The sequence below is a fragment of the Hyperolius riggenbachi genome, chromosome 1 (genome assembly GCF_040937935.1).
Source record: "Hyperolius riggenbachi isolate aHypRig1 chromosome 1, aHypRig1.pri, whole genome shotgun sequence".
NCBI lineage: Eukaryota > Metazoa > Chordata > Amphibia > Anura > Hyperoliidae > Hyperolius > Hyperolius riggenbachi.
This window is the reverse complement of record NC_090646.1, coordinates 450210580-450227959: the sequence shown is the minus strand read 5'-3', so window position 1 is coordinate 450227959 and position 17380 is coordinate 450210580. Positions and strand designations below refer to the sequence as shown.

General features: G+C 41.0%; 1 protein-coding gene across 3 annotated transcripts in view; it reads right to left on the bottom strand.

Moving 5' to 3' along the window:
* Positions 1 to 17380, bottom strand: part of SCARF2 (scavenger receptor class F member 2) — a 307002-nt gene that overhangs the window by 13824 nt on the left and 275798 nt on the right. For all 3 annotated transcript variants that reach the window (XM_068238727.1, XM_068238729.1, XM_068238728.1), the window contains exon 10: positions 1039 to 1191. In XM_068238727.1, coding sequence (XP_068094828.1) covers positions 1039 to 1191 — 153 coding nt within the window. The remainder of the gene's footprint in view (positions 1 to 1038; positions 1192 to 17380) is intronic.

Here is a 17380-nt window from a genome sequence, read left to right as displayed (position 1 = left end):
TATAATGGCCGAAAACTAAGAAATAATGAATTTTTTCAATTTTTTTTCTTATTAATCCTGTTAAAATGCATTTATAAAAAAATAATTCTTAGCAACATGTACCACCCACAGAAAGCCTAATTAGTGGTGGAAAAAACAAGATGTAGATCAATAAATTGTGATAAATAGTGATAAAGTTATAAATGGTATCATCCTGATTCAAAACTCCTTAGCGAATGAATGGGAGGTGAAAATTGCTCTGATGCATAAGGTGAAAAATCCCCGCGGGCTGAAATGGTTGAGTGGTTAATTAACTAAAATATTTAAAAAGGTTTGATTAAATATGATTATAAATGCAAAATTTATTATAATAGATTTACTTTGACAAGTTTTAAGTAGAACCTTGGCCCAACCCATGTACCTCTAGGAGTATGTTTATCACGTGTTCATAACCTATGTTTTGGAAGACATTTTCTTATTCTTACTGAACAATTTCTTCAGTATTAATGGGGTGAAGGAAAAACACAGATGCCTATGTATACAGGTAATTCATTTACTCTAGTCAACTGTCCAGCCTACAACACCATTTATCATCATGCAATGCTGTTTTACTATCCTTGCATCGAAGGTTTAAAGACAATATACCCAAGAGAAAAAACAATTACCATCTGTATAATAAGGGTCAATTAGCTAATAACGTTTGTTAGCTGGAAAAACTGACTGTACATATAGGTCATTCAACATTAGAACTAAAGTTGCTGCAAAATTCATATACAAAGGGAAACAATGCTGCCCATAATTATATTATGTGACCACTTTAAGTTAGTTTAACTGTGATCAGTGTAAATGTCTTGGGCCATTTGGCTCTCTCTGCTGGGCAGCTCATTCTTTTGCATGGACAGAGGGGAGGTGGAAATGTAGCATGTAAGCTTGTGAGGAAAGGAACATTTTCAAGGAAACAACAAGGTATGGAGATGATGCTACTTAATTTTTTCTTTGCATATGCAAGCATATGCAAACAGTCTATAGTTGTACACTGGAGCTATTTTTCACACTCACCCTCATGGGGAACGCAGTATACTGGTCCATCATCTGTAGTATCAAAAGATGAAAAAGAACCACGAGATGACCATGAAGGGGATGGCTGTTCAACAACAGATGGCGGTTCAATAAAGCTGCAGTTAAATGTATTCTCCATGTCATGATGAGCCACTAGAATTGAACAGAAATGTGAACATTATTACTTATATGAACACACATTGATTATTATGCTTCCATGTAACTGAAAAATAGCAGACTTGGTCATAAGGCCAACATTAGGCATTTTGAAAAACGAATGTAGAAAACTGGTAGGCTAGAACAGAAGAAGCTTAAAGGGATACTTAAGTCTGGCCAAAAAAATGAGTTTAACTCACCTGGGGCGTCCCTCAGCCCCCTGCAGCTGATCAGTGCCCTCGCACCTCCGCTCCGATGCTCCTGAACCCGCCGGCGATGACTTCCGGTTTCGCCGTCACCGGCCGACAGGCATGGGAACGCGAGTGATTGTTCGCGTTCCCAGCCACAATAGCACCCCCTATGCGACTATTGCGCCCTTCTTGCCGCAATAGTCACATAGGGGGTGCTATTGTGGCTTGGAACGCGAACAATCACTCGCGTTCCCATGCCTGTCGGCCGGTGGCGGCAAAACCGGAAGTCGTCGCCGGCGGGTCCAGGAGCATCGGAGTGGAGCTGCGAGGGCACCGATCAGCTGCAGGGGGCTGAGGGACGCCCCAGGTGAGTTAAACTCATTTTTTTGGCCAGACTTAAGTATCCCTTTAAAGTAAAGATGTTGATCAATGAAAGTGCCAGAAGAAGACAGAAGTATACAGCAAAAATACAATGTCACAAGACAGAGTTAAATAGAAGATTGTTTCTGTATGCTGGATGTGCTGGACACAGTCCTCCATAGTAATGCCCATGGTGAGAACTGTTATCTGTAAATTCCATTTTCTTCATATAAAACATGAAAAGATGAAAAAAAGCCTTTGTGTTGCTATCTGCTAGTAATTACTGGAAATATAGGTGGCATTTAGAATTTTAGTTAACTTTGCTAGTTGTCCTTTAAAGTACCCATATTTCATTGTTTTTTCAAAAGATTAGACATTAGATTCAATTTAAAAATTAAACCTAAAGAAAATCTATTATTATTTTTAATCTATATTATCGAAATATCATTCAAATAAAATTTGTACATCCTGCTTCTTTGTGTGCTCGATCCATCGTGATTGTGAGGGCCAACAATACAAAGCTAGCAGCTGCAGCAGTGATAGCACTATTGACTGGCAACTGTGACAATAGCTAAAATGATGGCTGTGCCTTGGATTATCAATGAGCAGGGGTGTGTTGGATTTTCAATGAGAAGGGGTGTGCTACTGGGAGTAGACCGAGTAGTACTTGATAACAGCAGATCAAGTATCTTATACACAGATAATAGGAATCCCTGCCAATGATTATTCACTATTTCCCTATCAAGACTCAAGGAGATGTGCTGGTTATTAGTACAAACAGAGCTGGTATGCCTTACAGGTCAGAACTAGTTATTATTCACAGTCTGGTACCTCTCTGAAGTCTGGGAATAGAATTTTACATCATATTTTTAAATCACCTGAAGACTGCTAAAAAATTGTCAAAGCTTCAAGACAGGCTTTGGTTTAGTTTTGTCACAGTAAGAATAATATCACAGAGTCTACGTTACAGGATAATAAGGTCAGATGCTGTGCATCGCCTAAATCCAAATTCTAGTGTGAAATCCACATTGCAGTGTTTACACTGCTACCAGAGGAAGAAAGTGCTGTTTCTAAATGTAAGTGCTTTAGCAGAGACACGGGCAACAGAAACTGAGTCCCTTCTCGTAGCTTTACCCCTCCTGTAATAACAGCAGTCTGTTATAGTAATCCAAAGCACCTGCACTAGAGAAATGACTTCTGCAGCTCTGTGTGCACAGGAAACCAGAAGCCGGCCCAGACAAAGCCACCCTTTATATAGTAATAGGATGCAAGGTGTATTTCCACATTGAAGAGCTTCAATAACTTGTCACAGCTCAATAAAAGAGACAGGAGAACTGTTTATAGAAATCAACCACAGCCTAGACATTTAAAGGGCAGCGTTCTCATTTGTCTATATGGCTTAACAATGCTAAACCCAAATGATCAGCAATGTTTCTATTGCTTGATTAAAATAATTGGCACTGCACATAGGGGCTGCCACTTATCATTTATGCAGTGTTTGAAGGACCACAGTTCCGGGCTGTCATCTATATGTGCAGGGAGTATGCTGATCTTTCATTATAAAAATTGTCATTTGCACAACAACCTGTCTTTGGGACCATACCTCCCAACTTTTTAACCACTTATATACATCTTCTGCTTTAAATGCACGGCGTGCATGCGCTCTCGTACCCGTAACCGGTTATTAGAGCATGGGGACATATGCTAGAAAAGCAAATCAAATTGCAATTATGAATGACCTCTGCTGTAACAAACAGCAGAGATCATTCACTGAAATTCTGTAAAAAAAAACAAAACTGTAACCTTTCACTTTCTATGCAGGAAGGCGCCATCTAGTGGTAAAATTAAATAGCGAACTACAAAAAAAAATCACATATAAATAAAAACCTTTCTGTCCCTCCCTTGCCCCTATAGTTACTAAAATGAAAAACTAGTAAAAAAATATGACAGAATTTAAAAGAGAATACATAAATTGTTATGTTGGGGACTTAGCTTTTTATATATGTATGCCATGAGGGTATATTATTGTAATTTTGCAAATTAGGGATTGTAATTATTTGAGTACAATGAGAAAACAAAAATACGCCTTTCTTTCCAAATGATATATTGTCGCCATACAATGTACTAGGAACATAATTTCAAAACACAAAGCCTCTATATATTTGCTGCATACTACCCCTCCTCCTTCCCCCCCCCCCCATTCCCTTTAGATTGTAAGCTCGCAAGGGCAGGGCTCTCTCCCCCTTTTGTGTCTTGGTAACCATTATACATTTTATTCATCATGTTAATTTTATCACTGTCATTACCAATTCTATAATTTGTATTTTGTATCATTCTTTGTATTTTGTCACTAATTATGTATCTTGTATATTGGTGTGCACCATTGTCTGTATTATTATGTAACCCATGTTTGTTTCTTACTTTGTACAGCGCCACGGAATATGTTGGCGCTTTATAAATCAATAATAATAATAATAATAATAATAATAATAATAATGTTTTGGTAGTTAAGAAAAATAAGCAAATAAAATGTGTGTGTTTTATCTACAGTTGCGTGGTTTATTTTAAAACTATAGAGGTTGAAAGTGGAGGAATAGTGCATTTTATTTTCTAATTTTTCCCTTTAAACTGCATAGAAAATAAAATTATTGCTAAAAAAAAATCACCTGTAAAAATCCCAATTTGTGGTGAAAAAAAAAAACAAGATATAGAACATTTAGGTGTGATAAGTAGTGGTAAAGTTATTGGTGATTGAGTGGAGGGAGCGCTGAATTGCAAAAATTGCTTTGGTCCATAAAGGGAACACAACCTGTGGTGGTCAAGTGGTTAAAATAAGATAGAGGGACACCTTTAAAGGTAACTATGCACCCTTTCTTTCACTGGAATTTATCCTGGCTATTGGAGCCGCCATGTTCCCCCCTCCCATCTCACCCTCCTTATCTACATTATTTATAGAACTCATAGATGCTATCTTAACACTTTCCATCTAGAAAAGGTCTTTGAAGAGAAGTTGTCCTAATTACCCACCCCCTCTGTTGATGAAAAGTTATTGTTTACTTCTTGTAATTAGTGCAATAAAACAATTACTTAGCTGCCTGAAATTCTTAATAGCCTGAAATCTCTGCGGCCGGGCAGGACGGCTGGGGAGGCACTGCTGAAGTAGGCAAATAACACTCAAGTGCTAAAACTTCAATTGTAAAATAAAAGGTAAAATGGAAGTTTATTTTAATAATGAGACATATTGTTGGCATGCATTTTTCAAGTGCTATTGAGGTGCCCTAGGTGCTTAAAATGGTGCTCGGTTAACTTTAAATAAACTGAGCACCTGGGTGCTCCTAAGTTAAACAAATAAATCAAACAAACCTCCCCCTAAGGGAGATAAATAAATGGTGTGGGGTTTTGAAGAGGTGGTGAGCATTCACTTATCTATGGAGGGCTGTGCCATTACCCGCTATAGGCGCTACATGCGAGCCTCCTTATTGTCTGTCCCTGTGTCGCAGCTTAAAGTATCGGTGGTGATGTCGTACGTCCTCAGTTGTCGCAATGCATGCTGGGAGATGAAGTACGTTAAAGTGATCACCTCTCCCAACTAGCTTTCATTAATTTTAGATACCGTATATACTCGCAAGCAAGCCGAATTTTTGACCCCCCAAAAGTGGGCCAAAAGTTGGGGGGTCGGCTTGCTTGCGAGTGATGTGGTCCGTGGTCCCCTCCCCCGTCCGTTCCCCCCGCGGCCGCCGCTGCAATTAACTTACACGGCGGCTTTCTCTATTCCCGTCTCCATGCAGGCATGTAAATAATTCACAGCAGCTCGCCCCACGGCGGCTGCTGTGTGATGAGGGAGGAAGCTGTAGGGAGAGTGGTTCCCATAGTAATGGCGATACACATCGCCGCTACAGTAAGCCGCTCTCCTGCTTCCTCCCTCATCGCACAGCAGCCTCCGTAGGGCGAGCTGCTGTGAATTATTTACATGCCTGCACGGAGACGGAGAGGGGAATAGAGGAAGCCGCCGGGTAAGCTAATTGCAGCGGCGGCCGCGGCCTGGGGGGGGGGGGAGGAGGGGCGGCCACCTATACTGAGCACTACCTATACTGAGCACTATACTAGCTATTATGGGGCACTATACTAACTATACGGGGCACTATACTAGCTATAATGGGGCACTATACTAGCTATACGGGGCACTATACTAGCTATAATGGGGCACTATACTAGCTATACTGGGGCACTATACTAGCTATACTGGGGCACTATACCAGCTATAATGGGGCACTATACCAGCTATAATGGGGCACGATACTAGCTATAATGGGGCACTATACTAGCTATAATGGGGCACTATACTAGCTATAATGGGGCACTATACTAGCTATAATGGGGCACTATACTAGCTCTAATGGCTATAATGGGGCACTATACTAGCTCTAATGGGGCACTATACTAGCATACTGGGCACGATACTAGCTATGCTGGGCACTATACTAGCTATACTTGGGCACTTTACTAGCTATACTGGGCACTATACTAGCTATACTGGGCACTTTACTAGCTATACTGAGCACTACCTATCTATACTGGGCACTATACTAGCTATACTGGGCACTATACTAGCTATACTGGGCACTTTACTAGCTGTACTGGGCACTATACTAGCTATACTGGGAACTTTACTAGCTATACTGGGCACTATACTAGCTGTACTGGGAACTTTACTAGCTGTACTGGGCACTTTACTAGCTGTACTGGGCACTATACTAGCTATACTGAGCACTTTACTAGCTATACTGGGCACTTTACTAGCTATACTGAGGCACTACCTACCCATACTGGGCACTATGCTAGCTATACCGGGACACACTGGGGGGATCACGCGGCCAGCATTTCCTACCCCCGGCTTATATGAGGGTCAATCATTTTTTCCAGTTTTTTTCGGGTAAAAGTTGGGGGGTCGGCTTACATGCAGGTCGGCTTGCTTGCGAGTATATACGGGTATTTGGATTTTCTAATCCATCTGATCATCTGCCAGATACCCACAAGAAGTATATGTGTGGATTATCATCCAATGTTATAAGCACCTATGGGAACAGCTGTAAAATTATTTAATAAACAGTGATCAATACAGTTATGTTTAAATCCCAAAGCCTGCTTTATAGCAATACCCAAAATCTTCTATTTGAGTATTAGCATTCTCCTATGGGTACATTAGATGCAGAAGCGTATTTCCCATTGCTTTGTGGCGATATTGGTCCAGTAGAAAAGCTGATTTGTGGCAGGTTGTGACACCCTTCAGCAAATAGTCATAAATAATAGTACAAAGTACTGAACTTTCCCAGGCTCACAGACGTCTGGAAGTGTGCAATTGATGTGAACCCTCTACACTCTCTATTACGCTGTATGATGAATTTGTATCTTTACTTGCTAAAGGCTCTGTATTCAATTTAAGCTTCACATGAAATATGGGGAGTCCAACATTTCAAGTATGGTGTTTTTTTTATCCAAAGGCATCTAACAAATGCATGAAAAGCGCAATCCACTGAAGCCTGAATAGGTTAATTTATATTACAGTTATCAGAGCAGGAGGAGGTGGGTGCTTGTCAGCAGCAGCCTCTTCCTTATCTACAATCAGTATGCAATCTTCAAGGGTCACTGCAGGTTATCAGCTCACATCCTTCCTGTTAATTTATGACTTGCAATACCCCTACTGTTTTCCAATGTATGCATAGCGATGTTAAGACATCTCTGCACAATACATGTCTAGCAAAACATATGGCAATACTTGCAATATCTACAATGTGGTCTGGATGAAGAATGGAGTGGACCAGCCAATGTTAGGCCCAGTGCACACCAAAAACCTCTTGCAGGTCTGCAAAACGCTAGAGGTTTTTATAGCAGATTTTCAGAGCGATTCTAGGCATGTTTAGGGAGATTTTCTAAACATGCCTAGCATTTTTTGGAGCGTTTTTGTGTAGCAGATTTCATATATTGTTACAGTAAAGCTGTAACTGAACAGCTTCGGTAACAAAAACGCTTGGAAACCGCTCTGATCTAGCATTTTCAGAACGGTTTTTCACTTTCCTATACTTTAACATTGAGGCAGAAACGCCTCAGAAATCTAAAAAATGCTGCAGCCCCCGAGTTTGCATTTGTGGAAAAAACGAACCTCTCTGGTGTGCACCAGACCATTGAAATACATTACCCAAGCAGTTTTCAAACCACTACCGTTTTTAAAATCGCTCAAGAACTGCTCTGGTGTGCACCATTCCTCAAAAAGATACATTATAAGTATGACTTATTACAATAATAGGTAGGTAAATAGAAAATCTTGCATAGTGGGTTAATCGTAGGCCATGATTATGGATTCTGCTATGTAGAAATATGTATGTGCTGTGAACATTTGCATGTAGTGGTAGCTGTATTACAATATCCACTACCTTATGCACATTGTTTTTAGACATAAGTAGCCTAGGCAACAGTCCCAGGGGACATTTAGTGGTGAGAGTATATTAAAAATGTTGCCACTGTTGCTTGTGTCCAATAAATTATTTTTGATGGGCTCTGTGTTAATATCCTTACGCTATTTTTACACTGTACAAATTAACCTCATAATACGTTTTTCCCCTTTTGTTCATCATATTCCCCAACAAGCTACAGTGATGGTAAAGGTAATACTCGAGTCCTGTGTACAAGTGATGAAAGCTGCTGCAGAAGGAAAATCCTGTCTCTCATAGTAGCCAGTCACACAAATGTCTTCTCCACTCTATACACTTTGGTAGGAGGTACTGGGCTACTGAAGTCTGTTTATCTGTATAGTAGCGCATCTGACCATTTTGGTGCCCCAAGCACGAAACAATGACCAATAGAAAAAAAAAAGTTAAATAGAAGATGTTGTTTCAAAATGGGTGTATATTTAGGAATATATCAGAGGCATAACTAGACATCACTGGGCCCCCCTGCAAAACTTTGGAAGGGGCTCCCCCATCCCCCTCGCTTTCTGCACAGGAACACCTGTGTTTTCCTCATGCAGAGAAAAACACTTATGGTGGCCATAAATGGTAAAATAAAAATGTACGATTATCTCATTTATTCGATCTAAATGATCAAATGAAAGTTGAAATTTCTTTATTTTTTTTTCGATCAAGAAATTTGAACAATTATCCTGTTTTTTTCAAGAAAATTCAAATTGGACTTGCTGGAAAAATCTTTATATTCGATGTAACGGAATAATCAAACTAAATTATCTAATGGAAAAAAATGAAAAATTGTACCATGTATGGCCACCTTTAGACTTAAAGGAAATGTCAGGCATTCTATGCTACCCCCAGATCTACTTACCTGGGGCTTCCTCCAGCCCCTTGCAGCCGACAAGGCTCTGTTCCCAGTACATACATACACATACACACTCAATCGTATTATTTTACTACATGAGAGCACATGCTATATGGAGGAACAACAATGACATGCTGAACATAAGATATATTCACTGTAACTTTGGCAAAGCATTCAGAATGTCACTGATTGATACTGTTATTACAGGATCTTGGACTCCATGTGAGACAACAAGCTCTCAATGAGACAGCAACAGTCAGACATCAATCTTTCCCATTCTTCTGTGTCCCGTAATCAGACACCATAAGGTCACTAGCGTGTGTGTGATAAGAATCTAGGAATCTCTTCTGAGGGAAGGTCTACAACTTTTTTTCCAACTGTGACTCCTTTGTTTGAAATGTTGTACATGAAGTCATCAGAACTGCTGCAGTGTGAGACAGATTTTTTTTACGAACCCTAGGGAGCAGGGACAGTGTACAAATTCCAAAGTGTGTATGATTCCTTATCTGTGTGGTAGACACATGCAGTCAACATAACAATGGTATGAGAGTAGAATATGTTTTCTCTCCATGCCCTTAGGTACTTGTCAGTTTCTCAAACTTTTCCCCCCACGGGGCTCCCTGATGCTTTTGGGCCCCCCTGCGGAGGCATCCCTTGCAGGGTCTATTGTTACACCCCTGGAATATATATATATACACTAATGTTTTGTTCAGGGCCCAGGGGGCCAGTCAGCATTACATTTTTATCAAATAATAATCAATTCAACTAAAGTTCTGGTTTAAAGCAAACCTGGACTTAAAATAATCTTATGAGCTGATTACTATTAATATTAAACTATTAATCTTTCTAAGACTGAATTCTAAACAGTTGCCCTGTCAGTGTGACAGAAGAGGGGCTTCTTTCAACTGCAAAAAAACAACAACACTGAATAATACCATTTGAACTGTCCAGCCTAGTCTTGCTATCAGCAGAGTTTCCTCAGCCAGAAAGAAGCGTTTGACTTTCAGTGAATGTAAGCCAAACACTTAACATAGGTACAGGTCTGTACATTCTGCATACACAGAGAGTGCACATAAAGTCTACCAGGAGTTTTGCAATCTAAATTTTAGCACTGTGATATTGCAGGGGATTTTTGACCAATGACATGTATACACTGACCACTAACAAGTGAACACTGACCACTGATGAGTAGGGACTGACTGCTGACAATATTACTCTGTGTTGGGCAGATCATTTGAAGATGGATCAATCTAAGCAAGCTGCTGAAGCGTAATACAGCAGAGAGACTGCTGAAACGTAATGCAGCAGAGAGACTGCTGAAGCGTAATGCAGCAGAGAGGCTGTTGAATCATGATGCAGCAGAAAGGCTGCTGAAGTATGATGCAGCAGGTAGGCTGCTGAAGCCTTCTGCAGCAGAGATGCTGAAGTGTGAGGTAGCAGGGAAGCTGCTGAGGAGCTAGAGTGATTTGGACTCTAGTACTGGGGATCCAGGTGTGGCCTGGATAAGTGAGTGGCAGAAGATGGCCATTAGGCCTGTGGCAGGGTGCACTTATGAGCCATAGCAGACAGAATTTGTATGCCATTGACCCTGAAGATAACCTGAGGTCAGGGTTGGTACATTGAAGTGCTCTGTACCTTGTGTGTCTACTTCCTCTGCTAAATACCTAGCGAGGTGCATTTTCTTTGTCCTGGACATTTTTAAAGTGGATCCGAGATGAACTTTTACTCATTGCATAATTGTGTTCCTTTCCTATTGTTTATAGGGCATTCCTCAAGCCAAATACTTTTTTTGTTTTACCACTCTAATTCCCTATAGACTAAACAAGCCTCGCCCACAGCTTTTCAGGGAGCCTTGGCATTTTCAGACAGTAGCAAGGGCTCATGGGAGCTCAGTCTGGAAAGGAGGAGAAGGAGGTATTACTAGCCAGAGATTTCAGAGGCAGAGGGGAGGAGGGAGGAGGAGGGGGGATTAGGTTTTTTCCACAGGCTGAGTGCTGAAGATGCAGATAAGCTTGCCTGTGTGTAATGTTTGCAAACAACATGGCTGCTGTCATTGTATCACTGGAAGAAATAATCATATTCTATTGAAGCTGTTTGCAGCTAGATTTGCTGTGTAAACTACATAAAAGATATGTAGACAAGTTACTTGTTATAGTTAGTTTTTCATCTCTGATCTGCTTTAACCCTAAAGACTGACTTGCTGGTATTTTTGACCCTTCTATGCTATGCTACTCACTATCTATTGAGCTACACTCCCATAGAGGACACAAGCATGGATCCAGAGTAGCCATCCAGGAATCAGAAGATGTAATTGGCTAGTACTTGCAGTCAGGTTCTTTTTGAAAGCTGAGTTAGCCAATTACAAGATTGGATGTTATCTTCACATTACAATGTGGCGGAGGCAAAACTGCTGATATGTACCATAAGTTAAAAGCAAATTATTACTGTGTGACAACTGGAATCCTTTATCAATAGCCATACACTTCACCAAGTGCACACATTTTGACAAGCCATTACCCGTAGCACAGACTCAGAGTGCTACACACTGCCATCTTCTCAGAAGGCTCAGTCTGTGCCCACCCCTTTGTTTCGTGAACAGCAGGTGATTTTTGGCCATGTAACAGCTGCATCCTCACCCGCAGATCCTATTCTTGATGCATGCTAAGCTGCTAAATTGTGAATTCAGATTTCTTCCTGAAACTGAAACCCTGAAGAGAGTGACAAGAAACGTGATAAGGTGTGCACATGGATAAACCCTTCAGTCAAACGTTACGAAGTGATTAAAATATATCTTTAAGTGTGCATTTAATGACAAATGTTAGCACGCTTACGTAACTTCCACCGTTCTTTGTTTAAAGATAGCTTAGTCATATGATTTTAATTTCTATCCAGAGGAAATGTTGGCAAGATCCCAGTACAAAACCTGATATATACAGAGTATGAACAGAAGCTCTCTAAAAAACATGATTCACACACTGTCAATATTATTTTCAGATCAATGTAAGCAGTAGGTCGTGTACAGCCCCAAAACAGAACACAAGAACAACATTATCAAATAACGATTGCCTGACTTGTGAAGAGTTGCCTAAAAGACATCCGAGGTGAAAATAAACTGATGAGATAAAACATTGTATCTATCCTCCTTCTCCTAAAAATGACTTTTTAAGATATCCCACAGTTTTATTTTATATTTAAATCTAGTTTTTAAGTTTTTACTGTTCCATTGTCTCTGCTCAATGACACATGCATTGAAGCATACCCGAGCTCAAATCTATGAACGATTGACTCTTTCTATCTCTTTCCTGCTCTCAGAAGCCATTTACTGACTGGAAAGTGTTTTATGGCTGTAATTCCTCATCAGTGAGGGTTATGCTATAGTCCGACCCAGTCCCGACCTGGAAAGAAACTGTCACTTGCATACCTGTTTAACTCTTTCAGGCAGAGAAAGAAAAAAAAGGTACACAGCATAGTTATTTGTGTGCTTGGCACTGTACATACACATGTCTAGCTCATCATGTCACATGTCACCTTGGTTGTCCTTTAAAGATGCAGTACTTGTAATGCTGTGTACAGTAAGCCATTGTTTTTAATTAACGCAACAATCAGACTGCAACCAATCAGCAATCATTTTTAAAGACTGTTTTAAACTGATGAAATACTAAATATAATTGGTTGCTGTGGATATCTGCAACAGGTGGACAAGATTCAACTTTAAACAAGATTTAACGCCCTGAATAATGAGTTCATGTGTTGAATCCTGCAATTGTAAAGTTTAGATCTGATATACTCTATCCTAGTCCAACTCTGCATACAGAGAAACTCACTGTACCATACAACAAAATCCACTCCATTTAATTAGGTCTTAACCAGCTCATTAAATGTTGCCTCTTGGAAAGAGTAAATGAAAGTGTTCTTGCCAATTTAATTTTTAAACTAGAAATAGGCCTTCCCTGACCAAAACAGACACATCAATCATTGGATAAATGTGTTTATTCAGAAACAAGACAAGTAACACCTCATGTGCAAGCTTGGTCATTCTCTATTTGCCAAAAATGTTATCTGGCATTTCTATCCATGCAAGCAAATTCCACATGCATCCATTTTGTTCTTGCAATGTAGGCAATTCAATCAGACCCAAGTTCTCTAGTTTCGTGCATGGACTCTTGGTAATGAAGTCTGGAGTTTGTTTTCTATGGGTGTCACATGGCCGTCTACATGGCTTGCTCACCAGGTGAAAACAGAGAGGTGAGGAAGAAAACTGAACTGAAGTGCAAAGCACATTTTCACATTAAAAGGTATTATTGGTCAATAAAGTCCAAATGTATGACAATAGGCTTCAACTGATTGCAACAGTATCAGTGCTCTTCCCTTTAATAGAGTGACATAAATGGCACCTGCACTTCTTAAAGGATACATGAGGCTAAATAATTTAGTGTAGATTTACTAACCTGGGGCTTCCTACAGCCCCTAGAAGTATCTGTGTCCGTCTCTGCAGTTCCGCTGTCCACTGTTTCCACTCTTCTGGGGTCCCCTCCGTAGCAGTAGCACTGCGCTTGCGCAGAACGCTCCCAGTGATGGGAGTGCAACCACAAGCGAGTTGGCGGCCCCTACAGAGGGAACCCCAGAAGACTGTCTGACAGTGGAATTGTGGCAATGGATTAGTCTGGAGCAAGCCCGGGAGAAAAGGGACATTTCTCTGAGCCCACCAGTGGCCCACAAATGGGGGATAGCCCATGGCTAAATCCCTGTTTTTTTATCAAGATACATGTGAGCACAATAGTTTTTTTTAACAATAAATGCGTCTGGTTTTACACTATGCAAGGCTTTTAATTTGAGGTCCATTGTGGATGCTATGGTATTGGAGCATTGGAGGAAAGGATCTGTGGAGAAGTGAAGGAGGTGGGGGATGACCCGATATTGGTCTCAATGACCCAACAGAGGGTCTTAGTAGATGGTGAGTGTCATGCTACGGGTTAGGTGGTGGTTCCCTCTGTGCTGCAAAATTGAATTTATTCATAACCAGCCTAAACTTTATTGTGTAGTGCTTCCTCTGTGCAATGATTGTAAGATTTAAACAAGCAGCAAATTTATTTTAACTGCCATAGGTCTGTGCACACATGTGTTTGCTGATATTAAAAAATATTCTGTCCACCACCTTGCTTCTATATGCAGTTTATATCTACTTATGAACCCACTGCTAATAGAATTTGACTTTTCGACAATTTTCGGTTTATTGATCGATAAATTAACTTATAATTGTGAAAATCTAAAAGCAACTGTAAGAAATCACCTTTAGCTCCGGCACCAGCAACTCATCAGAGCTGCAATTTACAGCGACAGCATACAGGAGATAGAGTGGAGACAACCTTCTTCACCTTTCAAAGGGGTTTATTAAGCATCTTGTGTTACAGTTTGATTTCTTCAAAGTATAAATAGTCTTTCCTATGTCCTATGTACATTACATATATTTACAGCATACATACAGGAAGCTAGTATTCTAACTAGGAAGCCTAGAGAGCCGGATAGCTGGAAAGTAGAGTACAGTACCCTTTTCCCTCCGTGCTCCCCCTTTATATGAACATCAAATAGTTAAATTCTGACATCATCTAAGCCATCTATGATTGGTTCAGATCCCTTGTGATGTCAGGACACACACCTACTCGATTAATATTCCATGACCACTTTCACTTACATACAGGAATGTTCTGTTTTATAAATATGGCCCATGTTGATTGTTCCCGTAGTCCATTTGTCTGGGGCAGTGTAGGCCTAAGACCTTGGACTAGGAACATCTTTTCAGTATCTGCTTGTATCATCTGCTTCAAGCAGACACTGAGATGCTTCTGCCTGCATCTTTGAAAACTCTATTTAAAGATATACTCTGCGAACAAGCCTTTTACCTAAAACTCAGTCCAGATACCTGAGGCCTACTTAAATTATAACAGCAACCAGTAGAAAAAAATAAATAAACAAGTAAACATGTTCTATATCAGTGTTTATTTTTATTACTACTCCTTTATGAAAGTCCATGTTTACCGAATCCCTGTTACGTAACAGGAGTAACAGTGAAGTACCCCCTGACACATACACCATTTTAGGAGCACTCCCATAATTGTGTATGAATGCTTTCTATATATGAACCTAGGCTTTTCATCAACTAAATGTACTTATTTAAGTTTTTTTCAATATAATTTGTTATTTTTAAAATTCTAAAACTTACTCTACTGAACTGACTGAAATAAGTTCGAGGACACCCCACGTTAAACATAAATACCCCAAGGGTACATGACTACATGTTGACAACCTACAATAAGGGCTCTTTCACACCAGAGCCCTCTTTTGGCGTTTTAACGCAAAGTCTATAGTTTGCGTTAACCAAGGTAAAAGGAAAGTCCATAGACTTTCCTTTTACCTTTCACACCCGACGCTACGTTTCGATGCGTTGCGGTACGACGCATCCCGGCGCATTTTATTGTCGGGAATCAGCGCTTCCCCTTCGGGTAAATTAACTACTACCGCCGCTACTCAGCGTCGCACCGCAGATTCCGACGACACGACGCAACACCTGCAGGAGCCGTTCTCCTGCACGTTTTGAGTGTGTAACCGGCCTAATGGCCTAGCTTGAGAAACATTAACATGGAGACCTGAAGACAGCCTTTGCTTTACATAGACACTGTGTAGCTTGAAACCAGCAAAAACTGATGGAGTTCATAAGAGCAACCGATTACCTAAATCAATTCCAAATGTTCAGCTCTGTTGGTTCTCCAGAGATAACATTTAAAATATGATCTGGTGTTCTCATATTTCTGTTTTCTGTGATGACAAGCATAGCCATGATTTCAGACGTTCTTTCTATGGACAATGTGTACAAGACATGCCCACTGCCTACATTTATTCTGAGATGCCCAATGGAAATATAGCAAGAGCACTTATCTGCAGGTTATCACTTGGAGCTTAATGCAAATCTGAAGCAAAAATAAGTTTATGAGAAAGAGTCTCATATTTTTATTTTCAGTTAAATAGCTTTAATTAAAACATTGCATCAGACTGTCAAAGCTGCAGTTTAGAATTTACACTCAGGGCCTGATCCAATTCACTTCTATTTTCACACTACAACTGGAATGCATTTTAAGCCACCAGCAAGCAAGAAAACACTTTGATACTTTTTCGATTGCAGAGTGCAAATGTTATTTTTAACAGAGGATGAAAAATGATCTCCTAGGAAAAAAAATTGGAGAAATGGCGAATTGGATCAGATACTCTGGGCCATATGCAATTCATTTTTCTCCTGAGTTTTCTCCTAGGAGACCATTTTTCATCTTCGGTTTAAAATAACTTTTTAGCACATTGCAATGGAAAAAGTACCAATAGGTTGAAGAAAAAGTACTGTCAAAATAATTTTGAGAATTTGTTTGCTTGCTGGTGGTTGAAAATGTATTTCATTTAAGTTGTGAAAATATCACCTAAGAGAAAATTCAGGGAAAAAAGTGAATTGTATGTGGCCCTCTGTCTTTTAACCACTTCCCGACCGCCTAACGCACAGGGGCGGCCGAGAAGTGGAGCCCGCAAGGACCAGCTCACCCACAGAGGCGGCGGTCCTTGTAAGGGCATGGGCGGAGCGATCGCGTCATCCGTGACGCGATCCTCCGCCGGCGCCTGTCTCCGTACACCCGCCGCAACATCCCGCCGGCTATATGGAAGCGCCGGCGGGATGTTAACCCGACGATCGCCGCATACAAAGTGTATAATACACTTTGTATTGTTTACAAAGTGTATTATACAGGCTGCCTCCTGCCCTGGTGGTCCCAGTGTCCGAGGGACCACCAGGGCAGGCTGCAGCCACCCTATGTCGCACCCAAGCACACTGATTTCTCCCCCCCTGCCCCCTGATCGCCCACAGCACCCCTCAGACCCCCCCCCCCCCCCCCCGCCCACCCCCCAGACCCCTGTTTGCACCCAATCACCCCCCTAATCACCCATCAATCACTCCCTGTCACTATCTGTCAACGCTATTTTTTTTTTATCCCCCCCCCTGCCCACTGCCCCCTCCTGATCACCCCCCCACCCCTCAGATTCTCCCCAGACCCCCCCCCCCCCTGTGTACTGTATGCATCTATCCCCCCTGATCACCTGTCAATCACCTGTCAATCACCCATCAATCACCCCCTGTCACTGCCATCCATCAATCAGCCCCTAACCTGCCACTTGCGGGCAGTCTGATCACCCGCCCACACCAATAGATCGCCCGCAGATCCGACATCAGATCACCACCCAAACGCAGTGTTTACATCTATTCTCTCCTCTAAACA